General features: G+C 49.0%; 1 protein-coding gene across 1 annotated transcript in view; it reads left to right on the plus strand.

Moving 5' to 3' along the window:
- Window positions 1-15,000, plus strand: part of LOC134442038 (BAH and coiled-coil domain-containing protein 1-like) — a 129,854-nt gene that overhangs the window by 44,518 nt on the left and 70,336 nt on the right. The window contains exons 4-7 of the mRNA XM_063192383.1: window positions 1-2,664; window positions 4,761-4,863; window positions 5,438-5,628; window positions 13,073-13,222. The exon at window positions 1-2,664 is cut by the window's left edge and continues 612 nt beyond it. Coding sequence (XP_063048453.1) covers window positions 1-2,664; window positions 4,761-4,863; window positions 5,438-5,628; window positions 13,073-13,222 — 3,108 coding nt within the window. The remainder of the gene's footprint in view (window positions 2,665-4,760; window positions 4,864-5,437; window positions 5,629-13,072; window positions 13,223-15,000) is intronic.

The following is a 15,000-nucleotide window of genomic DNA, read 5'->3' on the forward strand; positions in this document are numbered from 1 at the left end:
CTGGCCAGGTGGGCAAAGCCCTCAGCGCCTGTCGGCACCTCAACGGCAAGATGCAGAACGGGGACTCGAGCGCCGGTGCCAAAGGAGGAGGGGGTTGTGGTGGTGGGGATGGGGAGAGTGGTGGAGGGTCTACTGTATCACACCACCGATCTGGAGGTGGAGGTGGAGGTGGGAGTGGGAGCAGGTGTTGCAAGGAAGTGGTGAGTGGGGACATGCGCATCAGCGAGCCCCCATCGCCCTCTGCTGACTGCCTGAGGAGAACAGGGGCAGGGGGTTCCGCGCACCCACACCCGCACTCCCATCCACACCATTCCCACACTCCCCCACACGCGCACACACATCCACACCCACACCCACACTCCGCCGTGACTTATGCCATGGCCCCTCCTCCACCACCGCCTCCCCCGCCACCGCCACCGCTCGCCATGGGGACATCCATGGGTGGCGCCTGGTTGCCTCCTCACCACCCCGCCCACGGTCACCCACACTCGCACAGCCACCCGCACCACCCGCACGCGGACCTCTACTGCCCTCACCCTCCGCCGCCCCTCTCTCTGCCAACCTCAGCCTCTACCCAGGACAAGGGAGCCCCCTCTAGGGGTGGAGGGGGAGTTGGGAGTGATAACTCCAACAATTCCAAGGTCGTCACCACCTCCGCCGCCGCCACGGGACCCACATATGTGCCCTCGGTCAGCCCCCTGGGCGCGGACAAGGGCGGTAGTGGCCCGTTCCAGCTGGGCAACCCCAACTGCCGTGGCGGAGGGGGTGGAGGTGGACGTGGAGGTAGTAGTGGAGGTGCTTCAGGGTCAACGAAGGAGGCTAAGGCCGTAGAAAAGTCCAGAGGAGGTGGAGGAACCGGGAGCAGCAGCAGCAGCAAATCCAGCAGTTCGACAAACCCTCCAACCTCCAGCTCAAACTCCCCCTCCAATCCCAATCCCAATCCTAATCCTAATCCTAGCTCCAACCCTTCCCAGTCCCAGGTGCCCAGCAGCTGCCAAAGGAAGTCTGCCAACGCTAACCAGCAGAAGCAGCATTCCTTCAGGAAGTCCGAGAAGGGATCGGATTGGACTCACAATGGCGGTGGCAGTACATCGAATCCACCCCACCACGCACCACCACCGTCTCACCCACAGAGGCACGGGTCGTCACATTCCTGCGATGTAGAGAGTGTGAACGGTAATGATAACGGTGGTGGTAGTAATAGTAGTAGTGGTGTTGACGACGTTATGGAGGTGTACCGTCCCTCGTTGCCTCAGGGGGCAAAATCGGGGGGCCACACCTCAACGTCGTTAAATGATGTGAGTAGTGGAGGGGGTGGCCACGTGGGAAAGAGTGGACCGTATGCCAGCACGCCTCCCTTTCGGGACTGTTCTCATCAATCGGGTCGTCCACCCAACAACACGTCTTCATTATCATCATCATCACTATCATCGACATCATCATCGTCATCTGAGGGGAAGGGAGGTGGAGACGGTGGCACGTGTTCCGTGGTTACTCGCGACGGGCAGAAGGTCGCTAGGATACGCCACCAACAACATGGCGGCTCAGCGTCAGATCATCCACAGCAACACGAGGGTTCACATCATCATCCTCATCATCATCATCATCATCATACGGCTAAAGTCTCCATGGCGCCCCCTCTGGTGTATGGCAGCCATGCGGCAGTCAGCGTAGCCCCCAGTGGCTGGGCGCCTCCACCATCCCCCCCTTCGTCATCTCACCACCGCACTTACCACCACGACGACCCACACAAGGCCTACAACACACACGGCGACAGTGGTCCCGGCAACAGTTCGAGTTCCAGTTCCGGTTCCGGTTCTGGTTCCGCAGTTGGATATGGATCTAGTAGTTCTACTCCAGGTTCCACTCCTTCTGTGAAGAACCACGTGGCGCCACACTCGCGACATCACGACCAGCATCATCAGCAGCAGCAGCAGCAGCAGACCCAAAATCACCACCACCACAACCACAACCACAACCAGCAGAGCCATGACGCCACCCCTCCACCTCATCACCACCACCACAGAGGGGATTCTTCTACGGCGCCACCTAGTGATGGGAGTGTGAATAGCAGCAGCAGCAGCAGCAGCAGCGGTGCTACAAACAACAACAGTGCCAGTAGTGCCATGAAGAGCCTTATGAAGTACAGCAGCAGTCAGCAGTCAATGGCTGCCAATGGCTCACAGCAGCAGCAACAACAGCAGCAGCAGCAACAACAGAAGAGCCCATTTGGAGGCCTGGGGTGCCTGAAGGGACAGCGCTCTGGCCAGGGCCAACAGAGCCAGAGCAGTGGTGGAGGCGGTGGTGGTGGATCGGGGAGCTGTGTGGTCCAGGAGCAGGCTCACAGGCAGACCCTTCCACCCAGGCGATCCTCCTCCTCCTCCATGGCGTCTTCATCTGGGGATGGCGACAGATCGGATGGAGGTGGTGGTAGTGGCAGCGGAGGTGGGCGGTCGAATCGGGACGTGGGCGAGTCGTCGACGACGACGGGGGAGAGCGGCGAGGTGCGCCAGCCCCCCGTGGGCATTGCCGTGGCGGTCGCTAGGCAACGCAGCGAGCCGCCCCCCTGCCGGCCTCCCCCCGACATGCACCCGAGCCACCACAGCCACAGCCACGGCCACAGTCACAACCATAGGCATGGCAGGGTGCTGCCCAGCATGAAAGGTGAGTGTGAGAGAGAGAGAGAGAGAGAGAGAGAGAGAGAGAGAGAGAGAGAGAGAGAGAGAGAGAGAGAGAGAGAGAGAGAGAGAGAGAGAGAGAGAGAGAGAGAGACAGTTGTGCATGCGTGTGGCATGAAATGCAGTCTTGTGTGATTGTGTAAAGAAATAGGTGTGTGTGTGCAAATTATAGGGTGTGTGTGTTTGCGCAAATGATAGGCTGTGTGTGTGTGAATGAATATGTGTAAAAGAAAGTGATAAAGAAGATAGTAAAAATACAAGGTGTGCCAGTGAGAGAGTGGTGAGCGTATGTGTGAGGTATGTGTGCTGGAAGGAAAATGTGTGTGTGAGTGTGTGTGTGATGCAATTGGTTTCTTTGCGTATGAGCCTGTGTGTGAAGCAATAGACGGTATGTGTGTGCCCGTGTGTCTGTGTGCCCGTGTGTGCCCGTGTGTGTGTGTGTGTGTGTGTGTGTGTGTGTGTGTGTGTGTGTGTGTGTGTGTGTGTGTGTGTGTGTGTGTGTGTGTGTGTGTGTGTGTGTGTGTGTGTGTGTGTGTGTGCGCGCGTGCGTGTGTGCACGGCATGCGATCACGTGTGGTTGTTGCACAGCTGTGTGATCTCTGAAGGAGGCAGGCTTGGGAGCTAGTTGCCAGGTCTGCGCTGTTTTGATTGATTGGTCGGCCTGATGGGGGTCGCCAAATGAGCTGTTTGACTATGATGGTTAGATTTATTAGCTGGTTGCCAGATTGTATTCTGTCAGTGGTGACGAGGTACGTCTGTCTTTGTATGCTGTATGCGCTCGTGTGTGTGCGTCTGTTCGTGTGTGTGTGTGTGTGTGTGTGTCTGTGTGTGCGCGTGTGTGTGCGTGTGCGTCTGTTTGTGTGTGTGTGTGTGTGTGTGTGTGAGAGAGAGAGTGGGGGGAGGGGGTCGTTACCAGATTGGAGGTGTGTGAATGATGATGAGAATTAGCGTTGGGTGCCAGCTTGGAGGCCTTGGCTGAATCATGTGCTGCCATAACCAGGCCGGGCAGATGGGGAGTACAGTTTGTGAATGACAGGGGAGGGTGGAGAGAGGGAGAGAGGAGAGGAGAGGAGAGGAGTGGAGTGGAGAGGGGAGAGGAGAGGAGAGAGCAGTGGAGATGAGAGGAGAAGAGAAGAGAAGAGAGCAGTGGAGATGAGAGGAGAAGAGAAGAGAAGAGAAGAGAAGAGAAGAGAAGAGAAGAGAAGAGAAGAGAAGAGAAGAGAAGAGAAGAGAAGAGAAGAGAAGAGAGGAGAGGAGATCTGCTGAGGAGAGGAGAGGAGAGTAGAGGAGAGGAGAGGAGAGGAGAGGAGAGGAGAGGAGAGCAGGAGAGGAGAGGAGAGAGGAGAGGAGAGGAGAGGAAAGGAGAGGAGAGGAGAAGAGAAGGGGGTGGTATGGAGCCTTGGCAGATGGGGAGTACAGTTTGTGAATGACAGGGGACGGTGGAGAGAGGACGAGAGGAGAGGAGAGGAGAGAAGGGGGATATGGAAAGGGATGGGAGAGGGGAGGTGGCTAGAAGGAAGAGGGGAGGTGTATGGGGGATGGAGAGAAAGAGAGGAAAGGGGATGGAAGCAGAAATGGTTAGGGGTACAGATTGCGAGTACAGTTTGTGAATGACGGGGGATGGCGAGGAGGGGAGAGCAGGAGAGGAGAGGAGAAGAGACCAAATGGAGGGAAGGAAGAGTGTCCAGATTGTGGCACTGAAAAGTGCAGGTGTGTGTGTGTGTGTGTGTGTGTGTGTGTGTGTGTGTGTGTGTGTGTGTGTGTGTGTGTGTGTGTGTGTGTGTGTGTGCGCGCGTGTGTGTGTGTGTGCGTGCGTGCGGAAAAATGCAGGGGAAAAAATCGGGAAAATTAGGTTGGGGGTGGGTGTGGGGGTTGCCAGATTGTGGCATCTGATCCCCTGCTATTTGTGTGTGTGTGTGTGTGTGTGTGTGTGTGTGTGTGTGTGTGTGTGTGTGTGTGTGTGTGTGTGTGTGTGTGTGTGTGTGTGTGTGTGTGTGTGTGTGTGTGTGTGTGTGTGTGTGTGTGTGTGTGTGTGTGTGTGTGTGTGTGTGTTGTGTGTGTGTGTGTGTGTGTTGTGTTCAGGTGTGCCTATGCGGTCCATGTTCCCGCTGGATCGGGAACTAGAGGAGGAGAGGAAGAGGATGGCAGAGGAACACCTTGATCGCGAACGAGAACTCTTCATCAGGTATATTTTATGAACACACACACACACACACACACACACACACACACACACACACACACACACACACACACACACACACACACACACACACACACACACACACACACACACACACACACACACACACACATGCATAAAGTATCTCTGTCTATCTTTTGGGCAGTAGTGGCCTAGTGGTTAGGGAGTGGATCTTTCAGTTTGGGAGTTGTAGTTTCGAATCCCGCCTGACCTCTCCCTACACCTCCATCCATGGCTGAAATGCCCTTGAGCAAGGCACCGAACCCCACAGAGCTCCAGGGACTGTAACCAATACCCTGTAAAAAATAATACCTGTAAGTCGCTTTGGATGAAAGCGTCAGCTGAGTGTAATGTTATTTCATGTCCTGCAATCTTCCTCTCCTTCTCTATCTGTGTGACTGTGTCTATATATCTGCTTGTGTGCCTGCTTGCCTTTCTATGTGTCTTTACCTTCCTATCTATCTGTTTATTTAAAGCCGTTATATTAATTTCCATACAAAAAAAACTATAAAAGTTTAAAAATTCAACTCGTTTCTCCTGCCGTCCACCATCGCAGGGAAAACAAAGAGCGGGTGGAGTTTGCCAGGATCCACCCATCCAGTAGTTGCCATGGTGACCTGACCTCTCACCTCATGGTGCCGGGCAGCCAATTAGGCGCGGACCCCTCTGCACATGCTCACCCGGCTCATCACCATTGGATGCCACGGACAGGAAGTCCCTCCATCTGGATGACTGGACATTCCTACGGTAAGACTTGGCCAAATATCTTCTAATAGAGTAAGACACATCAAGCCCGTACTTTGGCTCGATCCATGTGACGTCAGGTGAACGCCCCTTTAGGACTCTTTTGCTTGGAGACTTTAGCTTGAGAATAATTGGAGTTCCCTTAGCGCTGTAGATGGCGGTAGTGCTTATCTTATGCAAGCTGTCACCAAAACGTCACAGAAAGAGAAGAAGAAGGAGGGGACAACGCCCCCTTAGGAAACCGAACTTGAGCACAGTCCTTTGCATTGGGTAGGCGGGTTTGGGTATCTTATTCTACCAGAAGATGTGGACTTGACTTGGCCTGAGCTGTGTCAATACGAGCTGCACAGAGGTATATAAACTATAAGTACCCCATAAGTACTCTTACTGGCAGTCATGGGTGAGCGGTTAGGGAGTCAGACTTGCATCCCAGAGGTTGCCGGTTCGACTCCCGACCCGCCAGGTTGGTGGGGGGAGTAATCAACCAGTGCTCTCCCCCATCCTCCTCCATGACTGAGGTACCCTGAGCATGGTACCGTCCCACCGCACTGCTTCCCATGGGGCGCCACTGAGGGCTGCCCCCTTGCACGGGTGAGGCATAAATGCAATTTCGTTGTGTGCAGTATGCAGTGTTCACTTGTGTGCTGTGGAGTGATGTGTCACAATGACAATGACAATGGGAGTTGGAGTTTCCCAATGGGCTTTCACTTTCACTTTCTACTGATACAGCAAAATTACACTAGTGCACTACATGATCATACATAGTTTAAACACCAGTTATTCCGCTGTATCTAATGAGGTAGAGACACACTGTAAGAGTACTTCTACTTTTACACAATACAGATGGTGTAACTTCAATCTGCTCACTACCGTGCCGGGCCGCGGCAGCGTACCGTGATCATTACACCCTGTGGCCATTCGGAATGCGGGGGGCAGTATAGCACCGCTTTTGCAGAGCAGCGTCTGCCTGTGTCTGTTTGTGCTTCCGTCCTTGCCCGTCCCCCAGTTTTAGTAGTAGTAGAAATACAGTCAGCAAATTGCATGTTTTATTTAGCATTGGGCATTTGATAGGGCATTTGATAATAACACAAGTGTGAGCCCTAAACAAGACCACAATGTGAATTTAAACTCGACTTTTTTCTGTCTTGCATTCACCGTCTCCCAATCCGTCCCTCACTTATTTCAGCACTATTCAAGCCAGGAACGGGTATCCTCAGGATACAGAGTTTGCATACCTACTACAATTTGAACCGGTAAAGACAATTAAAACCGAGTCAATCAGACAGGAACACCATTGTAATTAAGTGTGTCCCGTGACGCCAGCATGAGAGAGATCGAATTTTAAATTTGGCGACGACATTCTGTCTTCAAAACTGGCATCGGCCGCTTCCAATTTAGGACCATAGGCCTATTCAACCGTTTCCACAACCTCACTGATCACAGTTGCTTCATCTGTAATGCCAGGGCTAAGAATAACGAAAATAGCAAAACAGAGTATACTAATAAACCGTAATGGAGAGACTGAGGAGACATGAAATCAAGCGGCGGAGTTCGGACCATTTTGAGTGGACCGATGTCGCTTGCTTTGTGTAGCCCTATCAAGCAAGCCTGTCTGTCTCATTTGTGCGATGAGCACAAAAACACAAATTGAACCACTCGTATAGTGTGAGTCAAACAGACATGAACAACATTGTAGCCTAATGAAGTAGTGCCCCGTCATGTCAGCATGAGAGAGGTGATTTTACATTTGGCGACGACATTCCGTCTTTAAAACTGGCGCATGCCGCTTCCCCTATTGCAGGTTATTACCTGATCTACACTGTCTTTACCACAAAAAACAAGGTAGCACAACTTAATACTATTACTAGCCTATATATCTGGTAGCCTAAATAGTAGGTTGAAGACGGGGGTATTAGGCTATTGGTGCACTGTTTTTTTTTCGAAGCAGAGTAATCTGCTTCAGTGTAGCTCATTGTATGTTGATCCCTCCCTCAGTTTTAGGCTACAAGTGGAAAGAGTCAGCCAATTGCGCGTTGCACGTTAAGTTGGGTATTTGATAATAACACAAGCGTGATCCCTAAACAAGACCGCCAGTCGACGGTGTTTTGTTTTCATAATTCTGTCCTGCATTCACCGTCTCAATTCCGCTCCTAACTTATAGGCTAAGTGGTGTCTGTTAATTATTTCTGCACTACCTATTCAAGTCAGGAACGGATATCCTCAGGATAGCCTACGGACTAATAGGTTGAAGACGGTTTTTTTTGTATTGGTGCTTGTGAACATTTCATCCTTTCAATGCGCTGTTGTGCGCGATCGACGGGATTCCGGTTAACTGGGGATGTGATGCACACATGACAATACATCTGTTACACCAGGTGTGGCTAATCATCTGTGATTAGGACTGCAAATTCAGTTGCTTCGGTGGAGATGCGAACCAACAGTATGACTGGGGAACTATGACTCCTTCGGAGGCTGGATAACCTGTCGCGCCACGACATGTCACAAAAGGCTGTGCAGTCCCGTGCACTGCACTGCACTGCACTACTGTAACCCACCCCTCCCCCACAGACAAACATTCATGTTCTGAAAAGTTCAACACGTTCTGAACATTTTAGCCGCTTTGCATTAAGTTTTCGAGCAGACACTTGTCCACGGTGACGCAACATCGAAAGAGAAACGCTGTTCACAACCTAACTGAATAAAGATTTCATTTTTTTAAAAACACAGCATTTCTATGAAAATGTGCTGGGTGACCACACTGCCTATGCCTATCCAGATGCACGTATAGCAACAACGAGAAAGAGAGGGAGAGACGGAGAGAGAGAGCGATTAGCGCGTATCTGTGTGTGTGTGTGTGTGTGTGTGTGTGTGTGTGTGTGTGTGTGTGTGTGTGTGTGTGTGTGTGTGTGTGTGTGTGTGTGTGTGTGTGTGTGTGTGTGTGTGTGTGTGTGTGTGTGTGTGTGTGTCGGGGAACATTTGAAGTGGAAAAAAACACCCTCCCCCACTTCAGCATCAGATGTTGGTGGTCTACAAGTCAATATGCTTACCCGACTATCTTGTAGCCCAGTCATGAAGTTCATAAAGCCATCGGTAGCCTATAGGCCAAGTTATCCAAAATCCCTCCGCAAATTTCTGCATTGCCTGAGTTCATAGGCTAAAACAACTTTATTTAGGCCTGACTTATTTAGCTCACTTTATTAGCCTTATTTAGGCCTATTATCGTATTTAGCCTTTAACGTGGGCCTATTTTACAAAATATCGAAAGAAGGAAAAGACACGACAGACAAGTTGAGGCTTACTGATCGTAGCCTATTACAGCAAATCGAACATGCGCTTTATGAACACACTAGCCTGAGGGCAAACATCTTCTTGGCACTATTGAGATAACCAGGCCATGCAGGAATTCAACTACCTGGGCCCACACTAAAATACTGACAGACTACAATTGCTTGGATCTTCAATGGGTTTCGTGCGTCCGGGGGGATGGGTGGTGATGGCACGCTTGATGTGTTTTCCCCACCCCATGCATGCACGCGGACACACAGGGTCGGGACATTCACCCAATGAATGACTGAGTGCGGCTAAATATGCCTGTTGCATATCGTAGCCTAATTATTCACACATCACGTCAAGTCACAAATTAGTAGTCTCTTGCAGTTGACCTATGCCAAATTAACGTCCTCCCTGTAAGGCTGCACTAATTCAAACAGGTAGAGGAGTCGGCTTAGCCTATAGCCAAAGTCTATAAAATGTAGCCTATTTTTTGTAATTTCCAATTATCTAGGCTATGTTTACGATAATGATTTGTTGCGCTACGACGGTGCTCAAGACAAGTTGGAACATAGTCATCTCAAGTGCTCCCATTTTATTTTGATCCTGCTTTAAGTCAATGGGCGAGAGGGACGGATGAAACGGGTGTTTCATTCGTCCCGACAGTGTCTACTGACACTTAAATCCCTTTTGCCTGTAAACCTGACAACTTTGACTTTTCATACTTTCGGATAGGCGATGTTAAAGTTTTCGAGTAAATCGCAGTGTTTCATTCGTCCCGAGTTTCATGAGTCCCTGCTCTCCCCTACTGCCTAAACTGTTACAGTTTAAATGCGTCCTCTCCAAACAGTGTGTGTGTGTGTGTGTGTGTGTGTGTGTGTGTGTGGGCGAGAGAGGGAGAGAGAGAGAGCGAGGGAGAGAGGCGCTTAATTCCCCGCAGAAAGAGCAAGGCGATGTCTCCAAATATTAGACAAATGCATCTTATTTTAGTTAAGTAGACATCAGGGATGTATTTTGCTTAATAGCAACGCCGACCTGATTGGTTCATATTGCTCTGAATAGCCACAGAAGGCTAGGCTATATTTTAATGGGTTTACGCGCGCGAGGTCATCTAACTGTGGTCACAGTCGCCAGGTGCTATTATGAGAGGAAAACTATAGCACGTTGGCAAACATTAAAGTCAGTTTAAGCCATGCATATGATGAACCAGTTTTCTTGTTTGAAAAAACACACTTCCCGGTGCGCAAGGTGCATGCATTTCTGACTGACCCAGATGAAATCGCATGAGGAACTCCATGATTATGAGATGACATTGCATATATTTCCCAGCATATATTTCCCCTCTCTCTCTCTCTCCAAACCCAGTTGTACTTGGACTCACTTTTAACACCGCTGGCCTACCCAGGTGAATCGCAGCACACATTGTTTGCAGTGAGCCGTGCCGTGTGCGAGTGCTGTGCAACTTCACCCCTAACGTTTAACCTAGACTAGCGAGTGCAGTGTTGTAAATCACGTGGAATAAGTGCAGCGATTACCTGCGTAGCCTACTTAATTATGGAAGTGAGTGTCATTTGGACTGCCTATGGAATCAAGCCTACTGTCACCAAGCTCTTCCTGTCTCCCCAGCCTCGCAATGGATGGACATCTGGCCACCGCTCCTCCGCCTCCTTCGGAACGGATGACTGTGGGGGGGATCTCCAATGAAATTTGGAATTTCGGACTTGTATAGATTTGGGGTGCCCCGGGACTCTTTTAGATTTCTGTTAGTTAATAAATATTATTTTAAAACTCAATATTTGTGTCTTGGCGTAGGCCTATTTGTGGTGTACAGTACTCTCCAGGGTATTTGGTAGGCCTAACAAGGAGAGGTATCGCTGGAAAAATGCGCATTTTCTCACCTGCGACACATAACCCGACAGTTGGTTACACTTAATTTGAGCACGAAAACAGCAATATCAGTCGCTTGCTAATTTTTGCCAATGTGACAACATTAAATTCATTAGGGAAGTGTAGGTTAGGTTATCGCCCCAGCTGTTGGCGATGTGTGATAAATAGCCAACGCTTACACGCTCAAACGAAGCGCAGCCAGACAACAAGTCTGAAGTTGCAATATTAGACGTTTCAAATCTTGCCATGCGATAATCGGTATGGCTTCTGGCTACACTCAATTTGCATTTTGTCAGAGCTTGCACATTAATGCAATTCATCCGATCATCATTTTTTTTTTTTTTTTTTAAAAAAGAAAATTCATTACATTATTTAGGCTATTCTTTTTATGACTCTTCCTACTTCCTGGAGGTGTTCTCACACAATTTATAGGCATGTTGTTAGGCTATCCGCTGAATCGGTGCGTGCTGGTGAATATGTAGGCCTAAGGGATAATGTATTGTCCACACGTGACTATAGGAAAATATTTTCCCGACGAGGCGAATAACACCCCCGACGCCGAAGGCGGAGGGGTGTTATTACGCTTCGAAGGGAAATATTTTCCGATAGTCACGTGTGGACAATACATTATCCCGCTTATTATACGGCTTTTACCAACATTAGAAAGCATAAATAGTTAACCAGTAGTTTAAAATGTTTAACATAACATGTTTATTGCCATTTTATAGCGTGCGCAAAGAAAGATAGTTCGTGGAACGCTCATAATTTAAAAAGGTTACCAAGCAACAGAGTTTGGCTACTTTCTAACTTGTTACAGCCACCTTGCGCTTCAAACTGTTTGCAGGCTGCCTCGTTCACTGCGCGATATCTAGCCTACTAAACTCGGGTTCATAACAGGAATATTTCTATCTGATCGGCGACAGTATTCCAGGGAAAAAAAACATAGCAACCCAAGCACTGCTGTGCGCCCTGACCATCATTATCGATCCTGCTACATGCGGAGCACTGTGCGCCACATGAGGGGAATTGGAAACTGTCAACGAACTCCTCACTTGTATATTAATATGCCGTCAGCATCGTAAAATATTCCATATGGTAATAAACATTTTGGACGTCCAAGCTCACACTGCAATAGGTAAGCTGTAGGCCAGAGAGAGAGAGAGAGAGAGAGAGAGAGAGACAGGAGAGAGAGAGAGAGAGAGACTACCACGTGGTAAAGCGTATAGCGAGCGCTCCCAAGTGCCACCCGGCGGTTGTTTGGGTACACTGCAGCTAGGCCCGGTACGTACCGAGGTGGATGACGTGGCATTACCTCGGTAAAGGGTGTGCATTGTAGGGGGACCGACTGTACACCTCTGAGTAGAACATTACAACACACTACACACACTACCACCATTCCTATGGGATGGAGTTAGGGTTTGGGTTTAGGCTTGTGCTGTGTTAAAAGACTTGGGCAGTGATTTCATTGACAATTGAGCAATATGTTTTTTATCCACTTTGGTAGTTCCACATCGATCAAGAGAGATTTCACATAGAGACAGGGCCTTGCACATGCTGTGTTCTGGTAGAATATCTTTCTTTCAACAAGTTCAAGGTCTGGTTGCACAAGTTCCAGAAAAGTAATTCATGCTCCATCTATCATGGTTTTGCAAAATGAGTCACGATGACCCAATACAGCACTTAATCTTTTGTAGGGCTTGTAGTGTCTTTATGGATGATAGGACATAGTCAAGAGTATGACAGGAAGGGAGTGGGAGAGAGAGAGAGGGGGCAGGGTTGGGGCATGACCCAGGATGGATGAACTCGAACCTGGGTCACCATGGGCATGTAAGCTTATATGTCGGAGGAGCTTTGCTTACTGTGCCACAGTGACACGCTTAATATTTCATATTTTGAAAGAAATGAAATGTAAAATTGCCACTACAGACTTTGGCTCTGAAGTCTGTTCTATGTTCTGTGTTCTGCGTTCTTCACTGTAAAGAATATCACAAATTTACCTGCTGCCTCAGAATTCCTCCTTATTGTACGTTGTGTGATGCTTTGAATTGCATCTTTGTGTTCAAAGCTCCACACTACTTACAATAAAGATTTAAATTAACTTGGAATTCTGAGGCAGCTGGTAAACTTATGATTTCAAGTTAAACAAATTCTGTTTATTTACTGTGTATAGCAGAATGAATGAAATAAATAAGTTATCATGACTTATCACTGATATCATTATTTACAGTGTGTGTTCTGTGTTCTGTGTTCTGTGTTCTGTGTTCCGTGTTCCGTGTGCCATGCTCCTCAGGGCTCAGCCATGCGGCGCTGCACCAGAACTTGGCACAGGGTTTCTCGGCGGCCATGCCAGGGGCTGTGCTGCCCCTCCCCCAGGACCCCTCCACCGCCCTGGTGGTCCTGCCCACCGACCCCACCGCACACCCCGCAGCACACCACCTGGGTAAGTTCCCCAAGGACTCTCAATTCAATTCAATTCAATTCAAGTTTGCTTTATTGGCATGCCTGTTTGCACAGTATAGTGTCAGTATGCGCAAAGTTTACAGAGAATAATATCATAACAATATTAAGGGCATTTAAGAATATCATTAGCAGGAACAATGGGGGGGGGGAATATAGTATATCCTATATATACACACACTCACCCATTTACCCACACTCACCCACACACGCACAAACACAAATACACGCACATGCACTGTATGCTCCTTCTCTCTCTCTCTCTCTCTCTCTCTCTCTCTCTCTCTCTCTCTCTCTCTCTCTCTCTCTCTCTCTCTCTCTCTCTCTCTCTCTCTCTGTCCCAATTCGACCCTCCACTCCCTCGTACTGGAGGCTGTAATTAGGTTAGTGCTGTTTAGCTGCCCTCAGCTGTTGATGGCTGCAGATTGGCGCAGGCTGGTGCCAGTCAGTCATGCCAGAGATGGAGGCCGTGTGCCAAGGGGATTCCAGCACTGACAGAAATCATGTGCCTTCACTTCAGATAACACACACGCGTGCATACACACACGCGTGCATACACAAACACACACACGGGCACGCGCGCACACACACACACACACACACAGGTAACACACACACACACACACACACACACACACACACGCACACACACACACACACACACACACACACACACACACACACACACACACACACACACACACACACACACACACACACACACACACACACGCACACACACATAGGTACATGAGCGCACACGCACACAAGCACATACACTCGATGGATGTGTTACCGGTTACGCACACACACACACACACACACACACACACACACACACACACACACACACACACACACACACACACACACACACACACACACACACACACACACACACACACACACACACACACACACACACACACCGGACGGATGTGTTACCGGTTGCTCATGCATTTTAGTGCCTCAGTTATTGACATTCTGACAAAATTGTACAAATGGGAACGCAACAAGGGAAATTGGTCGATATAATTCAATAGGGCTACATTACGTACCTCATAATAGCAGAGACAGTCCTTACCCAGCTTAGTCACAAAATCAAAATTTGTATGTCCGCTATGTTTTAATGAGTTTTTATTTTGGTTGCTTACATTTGCACACATAATTTTACCATCGTACTATTAGTTTGATTTCATTTGAACAGTTAAATGGGCTATGGGATACAAAAAACAGCAGTGTTTGGGTTTGGGCTAACATACTACCACCTATTTGTAATGCTTACCTAACAAGCATGGATATATATGGATTACGTATAGCTTCAAAATATTCTATGTTCTTTAGTCAAAGCCTTGAGATACCTGCCTATTTCATGGTTTTTATTAGTTCGGTGAGCTGAAAATTAAGAGACCCAATTGGTTATTAACACGACACCTTTCATTTCTGAAGACACAGAGGTGAGCAGACGGGCAGACAGACAGAAAGACCGTATTGTATACAGTACTGTATAGGCAGACAGAGGGACATACAAGAGAACAGACAGACACACAGATGGAAAGACAGACAGGATAATATGCAGGAAGATAGCAGGCAGGAAACAGACAGACAGACAGACAGACAGACAGACAGACAGGCAGACAGACAGGCAGAAAAAAATCGTGGCTGATGAGCAGGTAGGAAGATAGACGGACATACAGACAGACAGACAGGCAGGCAGGCAGACAGACAGACAGACAGACAGACAGACAGACAGACAGACAG

Source organism: Engraulis encrasicolus, unplaced genomic scaffold (genome assembly GCF_034702125.1).
Source record: "Engraulis encrasicolus isolate BLACKSEA-1 unplaced genomic scaffold, IST_EnEncr_1.0 scaffold_108_np1212, whole genome shotgun sequence".
In the NCBI taxonomy this organism is placed as follows: Eukaryota; Metazoa; Chordata; class Actinopteri; order Clupeiformes; family Engraulidae; genus Engraulis; species Engraulis encrasicolus.